General features: G+C 38.8%; 1 protein-coding gene across 2 annotated transcripts in view; it reads right to left on the bottom strand.

Annotated features, from left to right (window-relative positions):
* Positions 1-20975, bottom strand: part of LOC150083612 (mitogen-activated protein kinase kinase kinase 7-like) — a 240238-nt gene that overhangs the window by 138901 nt on the left and 80362 nt on the right. For both annotated transcript variants that reach the window (XM_090377382.1, XM_090377383.1), the window contains exon 7: positions 12018-12146. In XM_090377382.1, coding sequence (XP_090233508.1) covers positions 12018-12146 — 129 coding nt within the window. The remainder of the gene's footprint in view (positions 1-12017; positions 12147-20975) is intronic.

The following is a 20975-nucleotide window of genomic DNA, read 5'->3' as shown; positions in this document are numbered from 1 at the left end:
CTGCCTGCGGTTACTGTTAAACTATTAGTCTTTGTATCCCCTCAAACTAGCAGTTTTCCGACCCACCTAACACTGCCTCGATAGCATCAGCAAATATTCTTGCACCCTTTCTATTTAAGTGTATCCCATCCCTGTAGAAGCAATCTCTCCTGTTAACAAGTACAGTCCAGGCTGAAAAAAATTCTACCCCTTGAGCCTTGCACAATCTTTCCAGGGCCGAATTGATCGACAAGGCTCTCATCATGTACTCCCTCCTATCGTGTCTGGGCAGAATTGCAGACACTTTCAAATTCAACCCTATTTCACGGCTTTTTTTCAACAGTGACCTGTACTTGTTGAGTAATTCCGCCGGTCTCCTACTCTTAATATCATTAGTGCCAACGTGTACAACTATATCACCTTTTGTGCCCTTAAAAGATGATATTCGCTCTACAACGTCATCAACCTTTGCCCCTGGCAGACATACCCTGGTCCTGTTCCACCTATCCTTTTCACAAAGAATGTTCCCCGTTTCCCTGACGATAGAGTCACCAACAACTACTAGTTCCTGTGGGACCAGCGCATTCTGCCTTAGGGGTTGCCGCTGTGTTGAGTGATGACCAAGTGCAAGCTCTGGCGTTGATGTGGGCAGCTGAGAGCCTGATGGGCCCCTCAATTTAGATCTTTCGAGGGCATCCACCCTGTCCTTCAAACTCTCATATAGGCCCATAACAACGCTGAGTTGTTGCCTGATTTCCTTACACTCCTTACATCGTGCACACACAAAGACATCCCCCATGGCAATATCATGTTCCGTTCCAGAGAGTTCGGCAAACATTTCACAAGTTGCACATTTTTTTAGGCTGTGATGCGTTGGAGAATTGCCCCTCTCAGTTCTCCCCCGAGTCACAGCACTCCTGCCACTTTGTGCCCGTTGCTTTGCTGCTCTAGTCTGGGGCATGGTAGTTTAAATTAATAAAATCAATAAATTAAATGTCAATAGTATTTGAATAGAAACTATTAAATAGAAACAGTGAAGCTTATTACTATATAATTATGCGTTAGAGCTACCTAGCTACCTCAATTAAAAAAATTTGAATTCCCTACCACTATATCCAAAAACAATGGCTACAAAAATGGAACGAAATAACGGTTTTACCTATCGTAAGTAAAATCCACAAAAACTCTTTATCTAAATTAAAAATAAAAAATAACCAGCATAACTATAACTATATGACTACGTATTAAGTACAATATAAAATAACAATCATGTAAATAAAAGGCAAACACTTATCGTTTTTGCGGAGCCTGTAACTGACAGCTGTAACTTTTAAAGAGATCAAAATGAAATGAAATGAAATGAAATGAAATGTGCACACTATGAAATGTAAAACAATTTGCAAAAATAAATCATCTAAAAAGTGTAACAGTGAAAAGTGTAATTAATTCAATGCAGGATTTACATGAGCAAGCACAGTGTCCATGAAGTGTCACAATTTTTCAAAAAAATTGTGAAAAATAATGTAAATGCCGATACATGTAAAACTGGGATACGAGACCAAACCTTCTAATGCATAGCAGCAGCAGCATAAGAGGAATATGCAAAATATATATATTATGAATGATAAATAAACCGTCTGCTGGTAATGTTTCTAATATGGCAGCTGACAGGCACCACTTTCTAAAAATTCTTTTTTTTTTAAATTTGTAAATGAACTGAAATCTTCACGTGCATGTTTGCCCACCGACATTCTCTAACTGGTTATACAGCATTTTCTGTTTTCATTTTGATATATTATGACTCATGAGACATTAAAATTTTTTTTTGCTGTATTAAAAGGCCATGTGAGCAAAAGCATGTACTTTTCTTCTAGGCAACTCAAGCTAAATTTGGGACAAGCTAAATGTGAACAATTGAAAAAAAAAAAAAAAAAAAAAATATATATATATATATATATATATTACAGGTAATTAGGGCCTAACTAACTGGCTAGCCATAGTGGTACTAGTAGTTGTTGGGTCGCCTATAGTTCCATGTTAACTATTAACATGGGATCAAGTTAACAAAAATATAAATGTAAAATTTGGAAAGATTTAAAGAAGGAGAGAGGAAATAAAGGAAATTATTAAAGATTAAATCAAGAAAGGTTAAGAAGAAATTAGGAAGGTGACTTTCTTTCACATGGCTGTCTCTCTGAAGAAAAAAAGTCATCTTCCTAATTTCTTCCCAGTTATATTCCTTTCTTGACTTGGCGCCTCCGTAGCCAGGTGGGAAGGAGCAGCAGTGCGTAGCACACGCTTCTTGATTAGACCGGGGTTCGAGCCCGTCACTACCAAATACGGAGGATGTGGAAAGGTCAGGGGAATGACCACCGCATATCCCGGAGCAATATGGCCTCAGTTGCTAATGCTCCTAAAAAACCAAATAACAAACAAACAAACTTTCTTGACTTAATCTTTAATAACTAACCTAATCTTGAACCTTTCTTGACTTAAATTTTGGGCTAGCCAGTTAGTTAGGCCTTAATTACCGGTAATGCTTCCAGCCCAAAATTTTCACCACCACTCGCAAACCAAAATCTATCAGGACCTTGACCTAATATAACAATGCATATATAATGTTTAATTGTTTATCCTACAATAGCATTGTCACATAAACGCAGCATTGTCGCAACTAAAAATTTAACAAATTAGCATTAGCATTAGCATTAGTAGAGGCATATGATGCAAGAAAGCAAGCTTATTCAGCATCAGCCAAAAAAAAAAAAAAAAAAAAAACCCTCTCCCATTTCACCCCTCCGTTCGTTCGAAATACCTGTCCAGTTGAGCTTTAAATTTGTTTAGGCTATCAACTTCAACAACAAGTGATGGAAGTCGGTTCCACCAACCAACCACCCGCTGGCCAAAGGCAAATTTCCGCACATCTATCCGACATCCGTCCTTCCTCAATTTGAATTTATGCCCTCTGAGGTGATTATTCTGAGCAAGATGAAGAATCCCATTGGCATTGAGCATGCTCAAACCATTCAAAGCCTTATACACCTCTATCAGATCACCTCGCCGGTGCCTAGTCTCCAGACTCTGTAATTTGCAAAACTTAAGCCTTTCTTCGTAAGAGCAACCCTTTGTTCCATTTACTAATCTTGTTGCCCTTCTCTGTATCCGTTCCAGCAGCTCTACATCCTTCTTGAAATGAGGCCTCCAGACCTGTATACAGTACTCAAGATGTGGCCTAACCATTGCCTTATACAAGGGAATAATCACCTCCTTATCCCTGCTAGAAAAATTCCTGTATATTATTGACAAGACACCATGAGCTACTCTTGCAGCTCGTCTGCACTGCTCAGAGAACTTCATATCTGCCTGCACAATTACCCCCAGGTCCTTTTCATTCTCCACCACTGTCAGTGTAGTACCGCAGAGTTGATACATTGCTCTGGGGTTACTGTTACCCATATGTAGTACTTTACATTTGTCAATGTTAAACTTCATTTGCCACCTCTCAGCCCATCTGTTCAACCTTTCCAGATCCTGTTGCAGCATAGCGTCAGTAGTGTCCTTAACGACCCTGCCAACCTTTGTATCATCTGCAAACTTAGACATTAAACTTGATATCCCATCATCAATATCATTCATAAACACCGAAAACAACAATGGACCCAACACTGAACCTTGAGGAACTCCACTAATAACATTAGTCCACGTTGAGCAGTGTCCATTGATTACCACTCTCTGTCTTCTGCCACTCAACCATCCCCTTATCCATAGCAGCAATTTGCCTCCAATGCCACACTGCTCCAATTTGTGCAGCAGTCTTCCATGTGCAACAGTATCAAAAGCCTTTCTGAGATCCAAATATATAATATCAAAGTTATTCCCTGCATCCAGTTCTTTTGTGACTACATCATAGTATCCAATCAAATTGGTCAGGCAAGACCTGCCCTTAACAAAACCATGCTGCGTCTGAGCTATAACTGAATTCTTGTCTAGATGATCCTGCAGTGCTTCTTTAACCAGTGCCTCCATTAATTTACCTGGAACAGAAGTTAAACTAACAGGTCTATAATTACTTGTGTCAGCCTTTGATCCTCCTTTGTGAATTGGGGTTACATTTGCACATCTCCAGTCTATGGGTACCTCCCCTGAGTCCAAAGAAGTTCTCATAATTATGGCTAGGGGTTTGCATACTTCCTTTGCTGCCTCCTTTAATATAACTGGATAGATCCCATCCACCCCAGGTGCCTTTTTTATGTTTATCCTCAACAATCTCTCCTCCACTTTCCTCTCGGTTATTACAAAATCATCCAGCTCACTGCCAATGTTTACTTTACCTACATCATTCTCCTTCCTGAATAACTCCTCATGCGTGAATGTAGATGCAAAATACTCGTTTAGATTGTTAGCCACCTGAGCAGGATCCTCAACTGTTGAACCATCAATATCCAGTGGACCAATCTGATTCATCCCTTTCCTTCTCGAGTTCAAGTATGTAAAGAACTCCTTTCTGTTTTTGTTTGCATCCTTTGCCAAGGATTTTTCGTAGTCTGCCTTTGCCTGCCTAATCTCCTTTGTGACTTGGTTACAGACCAACTTATATCTATCATAGGCTTCCATGTCACCCATTAATTTGTATGTATCCCATGCATTTTTCTTCTCTGCCACATGTCTCATTAGTCCATCTGACAACCATTTAGGCCTAAACCTTGAACAATATTTCTTAGTTGGTATGTAAAGCCTGGTAGCCACCAAGATTAGTTCCTTGAATGCTTCCCATTTTGAGTTTGCTGTTGGTAACATCATCAGTTGGTCCCACTGTATAGAATTTAAATACTGTCTCAGACCATCATAGTCGCCTTTACGAAAACAAAAGCCCTTCCCTTTACCTCTGATGGTAGTTACCTCCTTGAGTAAATCCCACTTCAACACACTGTGATCACTGCCACCTAGTGGTTCATTTATCTGCAGGTTCTTAATGCATGAAGAATCACTACTGATAATCAGATCAAGAGTATTGCTCCCTCTTGTTGCCTCACGAACATGCTGATGTAGAAAACAATCATCCAATAAATCCACAAAAGCCTTGCTAGTGTGCGAGTGACCAACCCACAAATTCCAGTCAATATCTGGGAAATTAAAATCCCCCATTATAAGACTCTCTGATTTACTGGCCCACTCTATTTCCCTGTACAATATATTATTATACTCATCAGAGTCATTAGGCCTATAGCACACTCCTACTCTCAATTTTGATTTCCCTATGCTTATGTCACACCAAACTGACTCGACACTGCCCTGTCCATCGATGTCAACTGGCTTCACTTCCTTTGACTTTATGTGTTTCTTAATTAATATCATAACCCCTCCTCCCCTCCTGTCCTGTCTATCCTTTCTATATACATTGTATTCCCCAAATTCCAGTTCCGCATTACTTATATCTGTGTGACACCACGTCTCTGATATCCCAACAATATCTGCCTTTGATGTTTTGAGCAATACCTCAAATTCATCAAATTTATTTACCAAACTCCTAGCATTGGTGTACACGCAGGTATACATGCACCTGTTTCTATTCTTAGCTACCCTAACACAACCCATGTGTTTACTTGTAACGCAATGACTACCAGCAGTCTCTGAAATATCCTGCATCTTGTTTTTCAGACTTCTGCTCATTTGAATAGAAGCAGTGCAAGAATCACTTCCACCTCTGCCAGTGGCTACTGTTAATCTATTAGTCCTTGTATCCCCCCCAACTAGCAGTTTTCCGACCCACCTAACACTGCCTCGACAGCATCACCAATATAGAACATTGGCTTAAAAGTAGTGTTCAAAAAAAAAAAACTATATATATATATATATCTGTAAACAAAAATATAAAATGTGTGTGTGTTCACTGTCCAAGTCAAAACATTATCACCCCGTGTTTTAGCAATCAGTTGTCCCTCCCCTCTTGCTGGCATATGTCGTGGTGGTAAATGTGATAATGCAGATTCGTGGCATGCAGTCCATACAAAGTACTCGATTCACATGGGCAAGGGACATGACCTGATGGACTTCGAAAAAGGAATGATACTCGGATACTAGTTGTAGGATGGTAGTGTTATGTAAACTGTAAATATTGTTGGTTTTTGTAGAGTGCTGTAGTTAAGTGTTCCAAGAGTGGATGGACAGCAAACGGAGCAGTAGTTGCCTGGCAAATGGAGAGCACCCACCCACATCTGAATGGCAATCACTGAATCATTGATGACTGGAGTGAAAAAAAGTTGCCTTTTCTAATAACTCTTGTTTTCTGTATGCCATGTGGATGGTAGATGGAAGGTACAGTAACATACTGTGGAGAAAAATCACTCTAATGTCTTGATCCAACTGGAAGAGGTATGTGGTGGCAGTGCTTTGGTATGGGGGATGCTTTCCTGGGAATCGCTTCTAGTCCTCATACCCCTAGACAGCATGCACTCTATATCCTCTACCACAGACTACTGCAGACCTATGGGATGCATTTCTGGCAACATGGTACATATAGCATATCTCCTGCAACATTGTGTTTTTTCTGAGGCCTTACAGAATCCATGCTTCACTGTGTGGCGGCAGTAGCAGCAGCAAGAGGAGGACATACCCACTATTTGGTTAGGTGTTTATAATGTTTTGAATGGATGGTGTGTGCAAAATATGAAGGAGGCAGAATGGAAAAGCACAGAAAAGCAACGAGCGAAGGCAATAATTAAACCAAGTCAGAAGCAAAAAATATATATACACTTGTGTTCAAAGAAAGTGCATCACTTCTAATCCTTTTTCGCAATGGTATGTTACATTAATGACTAGCGTCACAGATAGAAATATAAACAAAAGATATTTATTAATAGTTAAGGCAAAGCTAAGTAACATTTGACAGGTGCGCTCAAAATATTCCAAAATGAGCATTTGCAACCTTTATACAACAGTTTTGGTAAACATGACAATTATGGCTGAAATGTTATCAGAAGTCTTCAATTTGCTTCAGTTTATCATTTTAAATGGAAAACAAAATGAAAAGTTCACCAGGTGCAAACTAATATTTAGTTGAACTGTCTCTGGCCCTGATGACAGCAGCACACCATTGAGGCATTGACAAGATCAATTTCTGATGATAATCAACTGATAGTTCATGGTTCCAAACACGAATTATGGCTTCCTCAAGTTCACGAAGGATCTTTGGTTTCTTTCTGGCAACTGCAGATTCCAACACGATGCCAACAGTTTTCTATAGGGTTCAGTTCCACTCTGTTTCCTGGCCATCTAAGAGTTAGCATTAGTATAGGCATATGATGCAAGAAAGCAAGCTTATGCAGCATCAGCCAAAAAAAACAAAAAAAAAAAAACGCTCCCATTTCACCCATCCATTCGTTCCAAGTACCTGTCCAGCTCAGCCTTAAATTTCTCTAAGCTATCAACTTCCACAACAAAGGATGGAAGTCTGTTCCATCAACCAACCATCCGCTGGCTAAAGGCAAACTTCCGCACATCTATCCTACATCTGTCTTTCCTCAATTTGAATTCCATCAGAACTGAGCATGCTCAAACCATTCAAGGCTTTATACACCTCAATCAGATCACCTCGCAGGTGATCTGATTGAGGTGATCTGATTACAGTCTCCAGACACTGTAATTTGCAAAATTTAAGCCTTTCGTTGTAAGTGGGAAGAACTCAAGGAATTAATCGTGGAAGCTGCTAAAAGTTTCATACCTATTAAGAAATATTGTTCAAGGTTTAGGTCTAAAGGTTAACAAATGAACTAATGAGACTCGTAACAGAGAAGAAAAATGCATGAGATGCATATAAATTATCAAGCGACTCAGAAGCCTATGGCAGATATAAGCTAGTCTGTAATCAGATCACAAAGGAGGTTAGGCAGGCGAAGGCAGATTACGAGAAATCCTTGGCAAAAGATGCTAAAAAAAACAGCAAGTATTTCTTTACTTATATAAACTCTAAAAGGAAGGGCATGAATCTGATTGGTCTACTTGATATCGATGGTTCCACTGTTGATGATCCTGTTCAGATAGCAAACAAACAGAATGAGTATTTTGCATCTGCATTCACACATGAGGAGTTATTAAGGTTTGAAAATGGCAGAAGGTTATCAAATTGTAGCAGGGTGCTTAATGATTTTGTAATAACTGAGAGCAAAGTGGAATAGAAATTGTTGAAGTTAAACATAAGAAAGGCACCTGGGGTGGATGGGATCTATCCAGTTATATTAAAGGAGCAGCAAAGAAACTAAGCAAACCCTTAGCCATTATTATGAAAGCATCCTTGGACTCAAGGGAGGTCCCCACGAACTGGAGATGTGCAAATGTATCCCCAATTCACAAGGGGGGATCGAAGAGTGATACGAGTAATTACAGACCTGTTTAACTTCTGTTCCGGGTAAAATAATGGAGTCACTGGTTAAAGATGCATTGCAGGATCATCTAGACAAGACTGCAGCAATAATTCAGACACAGCATGGGTTTGTTAAGGGAAAGTCTTGTCTGACAAACTTGATAGGATATTATGATGTGGTTACAAAGGAACTGGATGCAAAAAATAATTTTGATATCATATATTTGGATTTCAGGAAAGCTTTTAACACTGTTGCACATGGAAGACTATTGTACGAATTGGAGCAGAATGGTATTAAGGGTCAGTTGCTACAATGGATAAAAGGATGGTTGAGTGGGAGAAGACAGAGGGTGGTAATTAATGGGTGCTGCTCTTTGTGGACTAATGTTATTGGTGGAGTCCCACAGGGTTCAGTGTTGGGTCCTCTGTTGTTTTGTATATTTATCAATGATATTGATGAAGGTATATCAGGCTTAGTGTCGAAGTTTGCAGATGATACAAAGGTTGGCAGGGTTGTTAATGACAGTAATGGCAGTGTGCTACTGCAACAGGATCTAGATAATTTGGGCAGATGGGCTAAGAAGTGGCAACTGAAGTTTAACCTTGACAAATGCAAAGTACTGCATATGGGTAGAGGTAACACCAGAGATACGTACCAACTGCGTGGTACTACACTTAAGGTGGTAGAAAATGAAAAAGATCTGGGAGTAATTGTGCAGTCAGATATGAAGTTTTCTGAGCAATGCAGACAAGCTGCCAGGGCAGATCATAGGGTTTTGTCAATGATATATAGGAATTTTGCTAGCAGGGAAAAGGAGGTGATTGTCCCTCTGTATAAGGCAATGGTCAGGCCACACCTTGAGTACTGTGTACAGGCCTGGAGGCCTCATTTTAGGAAGGATGTAGATTTGCTTGAGCGTGTACAGAGAAGGACAACAAGATTGGTGAGGGGAATGAAGGGATCCTCTTACCAAGAGAGGCCTAAGGTCTGCAAATTGCAGTGGCTGGAGACTAGGCACCTGCGCGGTGATCTGATTGAGATGTTAAAGGCCTTGAATGGGTTGAGCATGCTGAACTCTGATGGGATCCTTCCACTTGTTTAGATTACGAACCTAAGGGGGCATAAATTCAAATTAAGAAAAGACAGATGTAGAATAGATGTGCGGAAATTTGCCTTTAGCCAGCGGGTGGTTAATTGCTGGAACAAACTTCCATCTGTCGTTGTGGAAGTTGATAGGTTAAATAAATTTGAGGAGGAATTGAACAGGCATTTGGAGGGAATGGTGTGATTTTTTTTTTTTTTTTTTTGGCTGTTGCTGCATAAGCTCATACACATGCTTTCTTGCATCACATGCCACTACTACTACTACTACTACCAGTACAACAAAGGAAGCACTCTTTATAATAATGTTTGAGGCCACTTCTGAATAGAAAAAAAAGAGGTTGAATTTAACAAACAGTACTTTAACATATTTAAAAAGAAAATAGAGGAAGACCCGAAGAAAGAAAACTTCAGATAGTGGAAGAACATCCTAGTACATGTCATGCTCCTTTAAGCTTTAAATTTAGTCAACACAAAATTAAGTCCCACCATAAACAACCTCTTTAGTTACAACTATAACCTTAAATTTAGAAAATGTAATGACTGTAATTGTCTAACCTGTTCCAACAAGAACAGTAAGCATCTGACAATACCACCCACTAAATTTTTTTCTAAACAGATTCCACTGTCTATCTAGTTACTTGTTGCACATTAACACTAAATATTTAGATCAAACATCTTTCCTTCTCAATAATAGACTGAAAGGCTGCCATTCAGACATTAGTTTATATAATATGACTTTTCTGTAATTTTTGTCATAACACTACTATTAAGGGGGGGAGAGAGGGAGAGGGAGAGAGAGAGAGAGAGAAGTAATGGAGCAGAAGCAGATTTCACAGCACTTATTCAAAACCACACTCTGTTGATTTGCACCTCCAAACAAGTGCTAAAGAGTGATTAGATGCTTGCAAAATAGTAATTCAAAATGAAATTAACTACAAAATTGTAAATAGATGTTTAACTTGTAAGTATTCTGTGTAACATTGTTATCTGTGCTGATTTTACTCATTACCTGCAAAACTGCACTTCCATATGCTGATATTGCTATCTCAATATAACTTGTATCCTATGCAATTTTGTAACTGTGGATTTACGACGTCTGGCAACCTTTTTTACCATTTCATGATAGTTTGCTCGACAACCTTTTTTTTCTGAATTACTGCTCTGATATCGCATGAGCTCAACTATGAAATCCTTGGAGGCATCAGGAGTAATATCTTGCAGTCATTGCAGAGATGTAGGAAGATAAGCATATCTCCACAAAAACATTGTTCCAGTTCATCCCAAAGATGCTCAATTGGGTTCAGATTTGGGGATTATGCTGAGCTGGGCAGATGTGCAAAATCCCAATTATGTTCCTAAAATCATTTGAATTTGGCATGATGACTAACAATCATCCTGCAAATACGCATCTTCTCTTTCTTGGTGATTCCTTTCTTCTTCTCTCTCTCTCTCTCGATAACTCGAAAATTTTTTTTTTGGCTGGTGCAGCATAAGCCTCAGGCTTCCTTTCACGATATGCCTAATAATAATAATCTCCATCAGTGTAACACAGCTAGGATGGGTATTTCCAGAATACCCATTCTTGATCTGCAATGATGCTAGAGTAAACTACTTTGTTCACATTGCTGACCAGTGAGATCTGGGTGCCAAGGATATGCTATGAAAACTTTTTCCACACTGGTACTCTTCTCCAACAGCCTGCAACTGTTGGTGTCCTGCAGGAGGGCCATCTTGCTCTGCATGCTGTCCTCCATACACAGAATATTCATTTCAGAAATGAGTGAGGTTCAAGAGGCCTGTGACCATCAAAACTCCACTCTTTTTGTTTTTGACACCATTACAGCCCTTTTATCATTTAATTTTTAAGATCAATGGAGTGCAGACCGGTCTGACTGCAGTCTATTCTTCACAAATTTTCCTATGTGATTCCTCTATCAATAAAGTTGTAAAGTTCCTACATTGAAGACATTGGTCAATTATTTTGTTGTTTGACAATCAGTCAATCTATCTCAAATGCTGTATACCCCATTCCATCACTCAAGATTAAACAGCTATACCTGCCTCTTTCTTTTTTTTTTTCTCTCTCCTTATCCATCTCTTTCTCTATTGAAATAATGGCTATTTTAAAATACTTAAGTAATCACCATTTGTGCAATATCTTTGGTGCATGCTAGGAATGCACTAACAATCACACCACTTTTGAAGCTGAGATCCTTTCTTTCCACACTGCTAGCAAATATCATGCCATAGCAGCAAAACTACCACACTGCCAGGTCATCCAATGTGCATGGGGTTGAGGGGAGAGACACTGAGGAGTCAGGGACCAAAGGCTTTAATTTGGTAGTTGTTAAATATTATATGAGGCTGTTAGGCAATCTGGTGGGGAGGATAGAATTAGTTTTGCCAGTGACATCACCATAGATTACAATCATTTGTCAAGATTTGCATAAATACATTCCAGTGCACATGCCCTCATCAGTCCTATTAAAGTGGCCAGGCAGCATATTAACATTTCCTAATAAACTGATTATTAACTTATATATATATATATACACTCAGGAATCCAATACAAACCACTATGTACAGCCCACATGATAGAAAATGCTGATGCTCCTGGTTCGTGGAATGGTTTTCTTCTAGTTAGAACTTCCCAAAGTATGATAGCCCAGCTGAATACATCACACTTTTCACTATATTGAGATCCTGGAATGGAAAAGAAAATAACAATTAATAGTGGTTTTGTTTTTATTTTATTCACTATGATTCTTTTAGTTAGCTATTCAATATTCTTTATTCTATCTCAAATCACTGTTTGTGATTTGAGAGTTAATTATTAACAAATGAATGCCCACTGATAAGTTAAGTGCAGCATATGAAAGCTAAGATTAGTTAATCCTCACTCATTGCAATAAATTAAATTTTATATTACACAGACAAGTGTTTTTCATTCATTAACCAGTAGCGAATAAATATTTTACACATACATTCGCATGTGAAGAAATTTTTAAGGATGGGAGATATCAGAAGTATATCCAATTCTAACTGGGAGCTACATGATTTTAAGATAACTGAAAAAAAAAAAAAAAGTGAAAGAAACATTGTTGAACCTAAAATAAATAAGGCAACTATGGCTGATGGAACTTATCCAATTACCAAATCACCCCTTTGATCTTATCTATCCTTCCTAAATACATTATGCAGAGACTATTGAAATAGTGGCACCCCCAAATAATGGCACATTGAGATTGGATATTTCCATACAGTGCAGCTTTCTTGCAGTGCTGGGGGGGGGGGGGTCACATGATTAATTTATTTGTTAAATTCATCATTTTGAAAGTGAATTTTTGTACTGATATCACGGATTATGCTGCTGTACTATGGCTCCAAATGTTAATAAACCTCCTACAGAGAAGAATTAAGAACATTAAAGCTTAGCGATAAACTTGATTAGAAAATAGAACGGGTGTATTAATGGCAGAATATAACATTGGATCGTCAACATATTTATGTTTTCTTATGTGCAGTTAATAAAATCGCATTCTTAAATCTCTCTATTTCTTATTTGGTCTCATTATTTCTGCATTAAATATATTAAAAATAAAACTTTTTAGATAACAGAAAAATCAAAATAATGACATCATGAATCCCCGAAAGTGCTATTATTCTGAAAGTCTACCGTACATGACATAGTGAAATTCATAATTTCCTACTTCTGGGTGACATGAAGTTTCCATTAGCCCTATTAGGTGAGCATTAATTGTCTTAACCAGGAGTGCCAATTCACTAATATTACTGACAAACTCCTGACATTACTGAACACACAGTTATGACTATAAACGTTCATGTTTAGTTTACTATCCTCATACACACCTTTAAGTCATTTAAGCTTTCTTGATTAGGTTCCATTAGTTGGAAACATCGCCATCCCCTTGGCAATATCAGCTGTTCATGCCCAAAGGAAAGGGAAGAGGGTCAAAGGGACTACAGTACCTGGCTTACATTCAAGGGGCCCATCCAATACCTTAATATTACATTTAAGTAATTAAATTAATTTTTAATAATTGGGAAAATCCTAAAAACTTAAAATTAAAAATTTTTTTTATTAATTTTTTACCTTATTTGATTAATTATATCTTAGAATTAATATATGATGTTTTTTAGCCCTCACATCCACATGTCGACACGTGAATACATACAAACACATGAGGGAAAGCCATCATGCACTTTTTACTGGGGCTGCATTAACTTTCAACACTTATGGCTGTTGCAGAAACAAACTACTTCTTATATGTGCTAGCATTACACCCAGCTGATTATATCGACTGATATAATCAGCTGGATGTAGGCAATAATTTTGACACATTATTTGAATTAGCAAAATATCTTACTCAGTAGGCGCACTATAGCCTCAGCAGCTTATGTGCCATTAAACCTCCATAACACACACACACATCTTACTCAGTCCCTCATTAGAAGTTAATGTGTAAGCTGGCAAAAGATTTAATATGGATTAAAAAGTGGCTACAGGACAGGAAGCAGACAGTTTAATGGCTACTATTTAGAATATCTCTAACATTAGAAGTAGTCTTGCACTGTTGTAAATATAAATTATGATTTACAAGGGGCATTCAATAAATTATCTACCTACCTATGAAGGAAATGAGACACAAAAATACATTTTTTTTTATTTTCAATAACTCGTCTGAACTTCAATACACTTGTTCCATTTTGTTGGCAATAAGGAATTACCAGACAAATACCAGTCTTCAAAGAATACAGAAACAGCAGACTTCAGTTCATTATCATCAGCAAAGCAACATCAACATACGTTTTTCTTGAGGTGCAGAAAGAGGAAATTGTTAAAAGGAGAGACTGCTTCCACAGGGATGGGACACACTTCAATAGACAGGGTGAAAGAATATTTGCTGATGTTATCGAGGCAGAGTTATGTGGGTGGGAAAACTGCTAGCTTGGGGGTACACTGACTAATAGATTAACAGTAGCGGCTGGCAGAGCTGAAAGTGATTCTTGCACTGCTTCTATTGAAATGCAATTGAGCAGCAGCCTGGGAAGCAAGGCAATGGGGATTACCAGGACTACTGGGAGTCACAGTGGAACAAATAAATACATGGGCTGTGTTAGGGTAACTAAGAGTAGAAACAGATGCATGTATACTTGCATGTACACCAATGCTAGGAGTACAGTTAATAAATTTGATGAGCTTTAAGTGCTAGTCAAGACATCAAAGGCAGATATTGTTGGGATATCAGAGACGTGGTGTCACACAGACATAAGCAGTGCAAAATTGGAATTTGGGGAGTACGTGTACAGAAAGGATAGATAGGACAGGAAGGGGGGGAGGGGTTATGCTGTTAGTTAAGAAACACAAAATCTAAAGAAGTGCATCCAATTGATGTTGGTGGACAATGCAATGTTGAATCTGTTTGGTGTGAAATAAGCACTGGGAAAGGAAAAATGAGAGTAGGTGTGTGTTATTGGCCTAATGAATCTGATGAGTATAATGAGCAATTGTGCAGAGAAATAGAGTGGGCCAGAAAATCAGAGTGTGTTATAATGAGGGATTTTAATTTCCCAGAGATTGACTAAAATTTGTGGGTTGGTCAACCACACTAGCAAGGCTTTTGTGGATTTATTGAATGATTGTTTTCTACATCAGCATGTTCGGGAGGCAACTAGAGGGAGTAATACTCTTGATCTCATTATCAGTAGTGATTCTTCATGCATTAAGAATCTGCAGATAAAAGAACCACTAGGTGAAAGTGATCACAGTGTGCTGAAGTGGGATTTACTCAAAGAGGTAATGGCTAAGGTAAAGAAAGCCAACACGAGAAACATCAGATAACTTATGCGGAAAATTAGTTTCCCGGCACCTGACTCTAGCGCTGCTCGCTCAGTAAACAGACGGTAGGTCTTATCAGTCTCGAGCCGAAATCGAGAAGGATATATTGATTGACAGGTAGGCGTGGCAAATGATGAAATGATTGGTGGTGGGCGCAACAGACAACAAGCTACTGTGTAGTCATTGGTTGGCATTATAATGTATATTTATGAATAAAGAACGGTGCATAATAGTTTTGTGATGAACGGTAAACAGGTGATGAATCTTTTAAAGATGGAAGAAATTTGTAGGGAAAATAAAAGTTAGTTGCTTTTTTGATGAAAACTAAATTAATAAAAGTTTTGTTCTGTTCATTTTTATGTTCTTCATTATGTTTTTTTCTCATTATTAAAAGCAGATTTTTGGAGTTCATGAGTGTTTTTTCTATATTGTCGATTTAGGTTTGGTTACAAAAAAAGGAAAAGGTTTTTATTTTTCATTATATTTCATAACCTGACCTTAAATGGTAGGTTACGAAATAATAGTAAACGTTTCCTTATATTTCGTGACCTAACCTTAAATGTTAGGTTAGGAAATAATAAGAAAAGAAAGAAAGATTCTTGTGTGTGTGTGTGTGTGTGTGTGTGTGTGTGTGTGTGTGTGTGTGTGTGTGTGTGTGTGTGTGTGTGTGTGTGGTGAATAGCTATTTAGGTTTTGATTGACTTTATGATATATGTGTATCTGCACAAGTGTCTTTAAAAATAAAAGTACAGTAATAAAAAATTAATATTTTGTTGATAAACAATTTATGCGCTAGTATACCCATGATTCTAAAGGAAAAAGGTTAGGGTATCGCCTCCATTTCGGGAGGGTTTCAAGCTCCCATGGGATTCAAGTGGAGGTAATCTGACCTTTTTTCACCATTAGGGCATATTATTGAACAAGAAAATAAAAATATAGTCATAAAAAATTAAATTTTTTTATGAATGTATTTCTAAATATAACTGTGATTCTAAAGAAAAAAAGGTTATGTTATCCCCTCCACTTCGGGAGGGGTTCAAGCTCCCATGGAATTCAAGTGGATATAACCTCACCTTTTTTCACCATTATGGAAAACGTTCATTAGGGCAAGTTACCATTAGTGCTTCTGAGTGCCACTAAAGTGATACTAAACCAATGTTATCGTGTGTTCTGTTTGCACACCAATCAGCATATCGTTTGCCACGCCAATCTGTCAATCAATATATCATTCTCGACTTTGCTCCAGACCGATAACACCTACCGTCTGTTTACCGAGGAGTAGTGCTAGAGTGCTGTATCAGGAAACGAATTTTCCGTGTACGTTATGTGACGTTTCTCGTCATTCTTGTGTTGGCTTTCTTTGCTTCGCCGAGGTAACTGCTATCAGAGGTAAAGGGAAGGGCTTTTGCTTTCATAAAGGTGACTACGGTGGTCTGAGACAGTATTTAAATTCTATACAGTGGGACCAACTGATGATGTTACCAACAGCAAATTCCAAAATGGCAATCATTCAAAGAATTAATCTTGGAAGCTACTAAACTTTCCATACCAACTAAGAAATATTGTTCAAGGTTTAGGCCAAAATGGATGTCAGATGAACTAATTAGGCATGTGGCAGAGAAAAAAAATGCATGGGATACATATAAATTAACAGGTGACACAGAACCCTATGAAGATATAAGCTGGTCTGTAACCAAGTTACAAAGGAGGTTAGGAAGGTGAATGCAGATTACGAGAAATCTTTGGCAAAGGATGCAAAGAAAAACAGCAAAGAGTTCTTTACTTATGTAAACTCTAGAAGGAAGGGGATGAATCAGCTTGGTCCATTTGATATCGATGGTTCAACTGTTGATGATCCTGCTCATGTAGCTACCAAACTAAATGAATATTTTGCATCTATTCACACATGAGGAGTTATTCAGGGAGGGGAATGCCAGAGGTGTGTATTAAACTCTGGTAGTAAGCTAGATAATCTTCCAATAACCTGAGTCAAGTTGATGAGAAATTGTTGAAGATAAACATAAGAAAGGCACCTGGGATGGATGGAATCTATCCAGTTATATTGAAAGAGGCAACAAAAGGAAGTAAGCAAACCCTTAGCCATAATTATGAGAACTTCCTTGGACTCGGGGGAGGTACCATGGACTGAAGATGTGCAAATGTGACCGCAATCCACAAAGGAGGATCAAGGGGAGACAGGTAATTACAGACCTGTTAGTTCTGTTCCAGGGAAATTAATGGAGGTACTGGTTAAAGAAGAATTGCAGGATCATCTAGACAAGATTTCAGTTAGAGGTCAGACACAACATCGGTTTGTTAAGGGGAACTCTTGTCTTACCAATTTGATTGGATACTGTGATGTAGTCACAAAGGAACTGGATGCAAAGAATAATTTTGATATCATATATTTGGATTTTAGAAAGGCTTTTGATACTGTTGAACGTAGAAGACTGCTGCACAAATTGGAGCAGTGTGGCATTGGAGGCAAATTTCTGCTATGGATAAAGTGAAGGTTGAGTGGGAGAAGACAGAGGGGGTAATCAATGGACACTGCCCTTCGTGGACTAATGTTATTAGTGGAGTTCCCCAGGTTCACCGTTGGGTCCATTGTTGTTTTCTGTATTCATCAATGATATTGATGATGGTATATCAGGCTTAATATCCAAGTTTGCAAACAATACGAAGGTTGGCAGGGTTGTTAATGACACTACTGACAGTATGCTGCTGCAACAGGATCTGGAAAGGTTGAGCAGATGGGCTGAGAGGTGGCAAATGAAGTTTAACATTGACAAACGTAAAGTACTACACATGGGAAACAGCAACCCTAAAGTAACATATCAACTGTGTGGTACTACACTGACAGTGGTAGAGAATGAAAGGGACTTGGGGGTGGTTGTGCAGGCAGATATGAAGTTCTCTGAGCAGTGCAGACGGGCTGCAAGAGTAGCTCATGGAGTATTGTCAATGATATACAGGAATTTTTCCAGCAGGGATAAGGAGGTGATTATTCCCTTGTATAAGGCAATGGTCAGGACACACCTAGAGTACTGTATACAGGTCTGGAAGCCTCATTTCAAGAAGGATGTAGAGCTGCTGGAACGAGTACAGAGAAGGGCAACAAGATTCGTGAATGGAACAAAGGGGTGCTCTTACGAAGAAAGGCTTAAGTTTTGCAAATTACAGTGTCTGGAGACTAGGCACCAGCGAGGTGATCTGATAGAGGTGTATAAAGTCTTGAATGGTTTGAGCATGCTCAATGCTGATGGGATTCTTCGTCTAGCTCAGAATAATCACCTGAGAGGGCATAAATTCAAATTGAGGAAAGACAGATGTAGGACAGACGTGCGGAAATTTGCCTTTAGCCAGCAGGTGGTTGGTTGGTGGAACAGACTTCCATCCCTTGTCGTGGAGGTTGATAGCCTAAATAAGTTTAAGGCTCAGCTGGACAGGTATTTTGAACGAACAGAGGGGTGAAGTGGAAGTGGGTTTTTTTTTTTTTTTTGGCTGATGCTGCATAAGCTTGCTTTCTTGCATCAAATGCCTCTGCTAATGCTAATGCTAACTTCAAACTCACAGAACCAACTTTTCATCTTCCTCATTTATTCATTCAACTGCTGTTTTCCGGAACAACCTTCCTTCATACATATTTCCTGAAAATTAGTCTACAGAAGTTCAAGTCCAATGTCAACAAATATCTTCTTTCGTCTTCTCAACCTCCAACCCAAGCACTGTACTAAGTACTATAAGTTCTAATACCTCTGTTTGGGGTTTACATAAAAAAAAAAAAAAAAAAAAAAAGTGTTTGCTTTTTTTTCTTTGCATCCTTTGGTAAAGATTTCTCATAATCTGCCATTGCTAGCCTAACCTCCTTTGTGACTTGATTATAGACTAGCTTATATCTATCACAGGTTTCTATGTCGCCTGATAATTTATATGCATCTCATGAATTTTTCTTCTCTGCCACGAGTCTCATTAGTTCATCTGACAATTTTTAGGCCCAAACCTTGAACAGTATTTCTTATTTGGTATGAAAAGCCTAGTAGCTTTCAAGATGTCTTGAATGTTTCCCATTTAGAATATGCTGTTGGTAACATCATCATTTGGTCCCACTACATAGAATTTAAAAATTGTTTCAGATCACCTTTACAAAAGCAAAAACCCTGTCTGTTATCCATGATGGTAGTTTTATCTTTAAGAAAATCCCACATCAGTTAACTGTTATCACTGCTTTTTTGGTTTTTGGTTTTTTTTTTAGGAGCACTAGCAACTAAGGCCATATTGCTCCGGGATATGCAGTGGTCATTCCCTGACCTTTCCACATCCTCCGTATTTGGTGGTGACGGGTTCGAACCCCGGTCTAATCAAGAAGCGTGTGCTATGCACTACTGCTCCTTCCCACCTGGCTACGGAGGCACCTATTATCACTGCCATCTAGTGGTTACTTTATCTGCAGATTCTTAATGCATGAATAATCACTGCTGATAATCAGATCAGGTTCGAGAGGCAGCCAAACGGCTGCCTCTAGAACATGCTGCTGTAGAAAACAATCATCCAATAAATCCACAAAAGTCTTGCTAGTGTGCGAGTGACCAACCCACTAGTACCAATCAATATCTAGGAAGACAAAATCTCCCTTTATAAGACATTTTGGTTTCCTTGCCCATTCTATTTCTCTGTACAGTTGTTTGTTGTATTCATCAGGGACACTAGACCTATAACACATTCCTACTCTCATTTTTGCTTTTCAACTGCTCATTTCAAAACACAGTGACTCGATACTGCACTGTCCATCAATATCAACTGGATGCACTGCTTTCGACTTTTGTGTTTCCTAACTAATAGCCTGATGGTGGTATATCAGGCTTACTGTCCAAGTTTGCTGTTTGTTTGTTATTTGGTTTTTAGAAGCATTAGCAACTAAGGCCATATTGCTCCGGGATATGCGGTGGTCATTCCCTGACCTTTCCGCATCCTCCGTATTTGGTGGTGACGGGCTCGAACCCCGGTCTAATCAAGAATTGTGTGCTACGCACTGCTGCTCCTTCCCACCTGGCTACGGAGGTGCCTGTCCAGGTTTGCAGGGTTGTTAATGGCACTAATGTTATTAGTGGAGTTGGCCAGGGTTCGGTGTTGGGTCCACTGTTGTTTTGTATATTTATCAATGATATTGATGAAGGTATATCAGGCTTAATGTCGAAGATTGCAGAGGATACAAAGGTTGGCAGGGTTGTTAATGACAATAATGGCAGTGTGCTACTGCAACAGGATCTAGATAATTTGGGCAGATGGGCTAAGAAGTGGCAACTGAAGTTTAACCTTGACAAATGCAAAGTACTGCATATAGGTAGAAGTAACCCCAGAGAAACATACCAACTGTGTGGTACTACACTTAAGGTGGTAGAAAATGAAAAAGACCTGGGAGTAATTGTTCAGGCAGATATGAAGTTTTCTGAGCAATGCAGACAGGCTGCCAGAGCAGGTCATGGGGTTTTATCAATGATATTTAGAAATTTTGCTAGCACGGAAAAGGAGGTGATTATCCCTCTGTATAAGGCAATGGTCAGGCCACGCCTTGAGTACTGCATACAGGTCTGGAGGCCTCATTTTAGGAAGGATGTAGATTTACTTGAGCATGTACAGAGAAGAGTAACAAGATTGGTGAGGGGAATGAA

Source organism: Mastigoproctus giganteus, chromosome 7 (genome assembly GCF_048544385.1).
Source record: "Mastigoproctus giganteus isolate SK-2022 chromosome 7, ASM4854438v1, whole genome shotgun sequence".
NCBI classification, from domain to species: domain Eukaryota; kingdom Metazoa; phylum Arthropoda; class Arachnida; order Uropygi; family Thelyphonidae; genus Mastigoproctus; species Mastigoproctus giganteus.
Note: the sequence above shows the minus strand (reverse complement) of the source record. Positions and strands in the feature narration are given on the sequence as shown.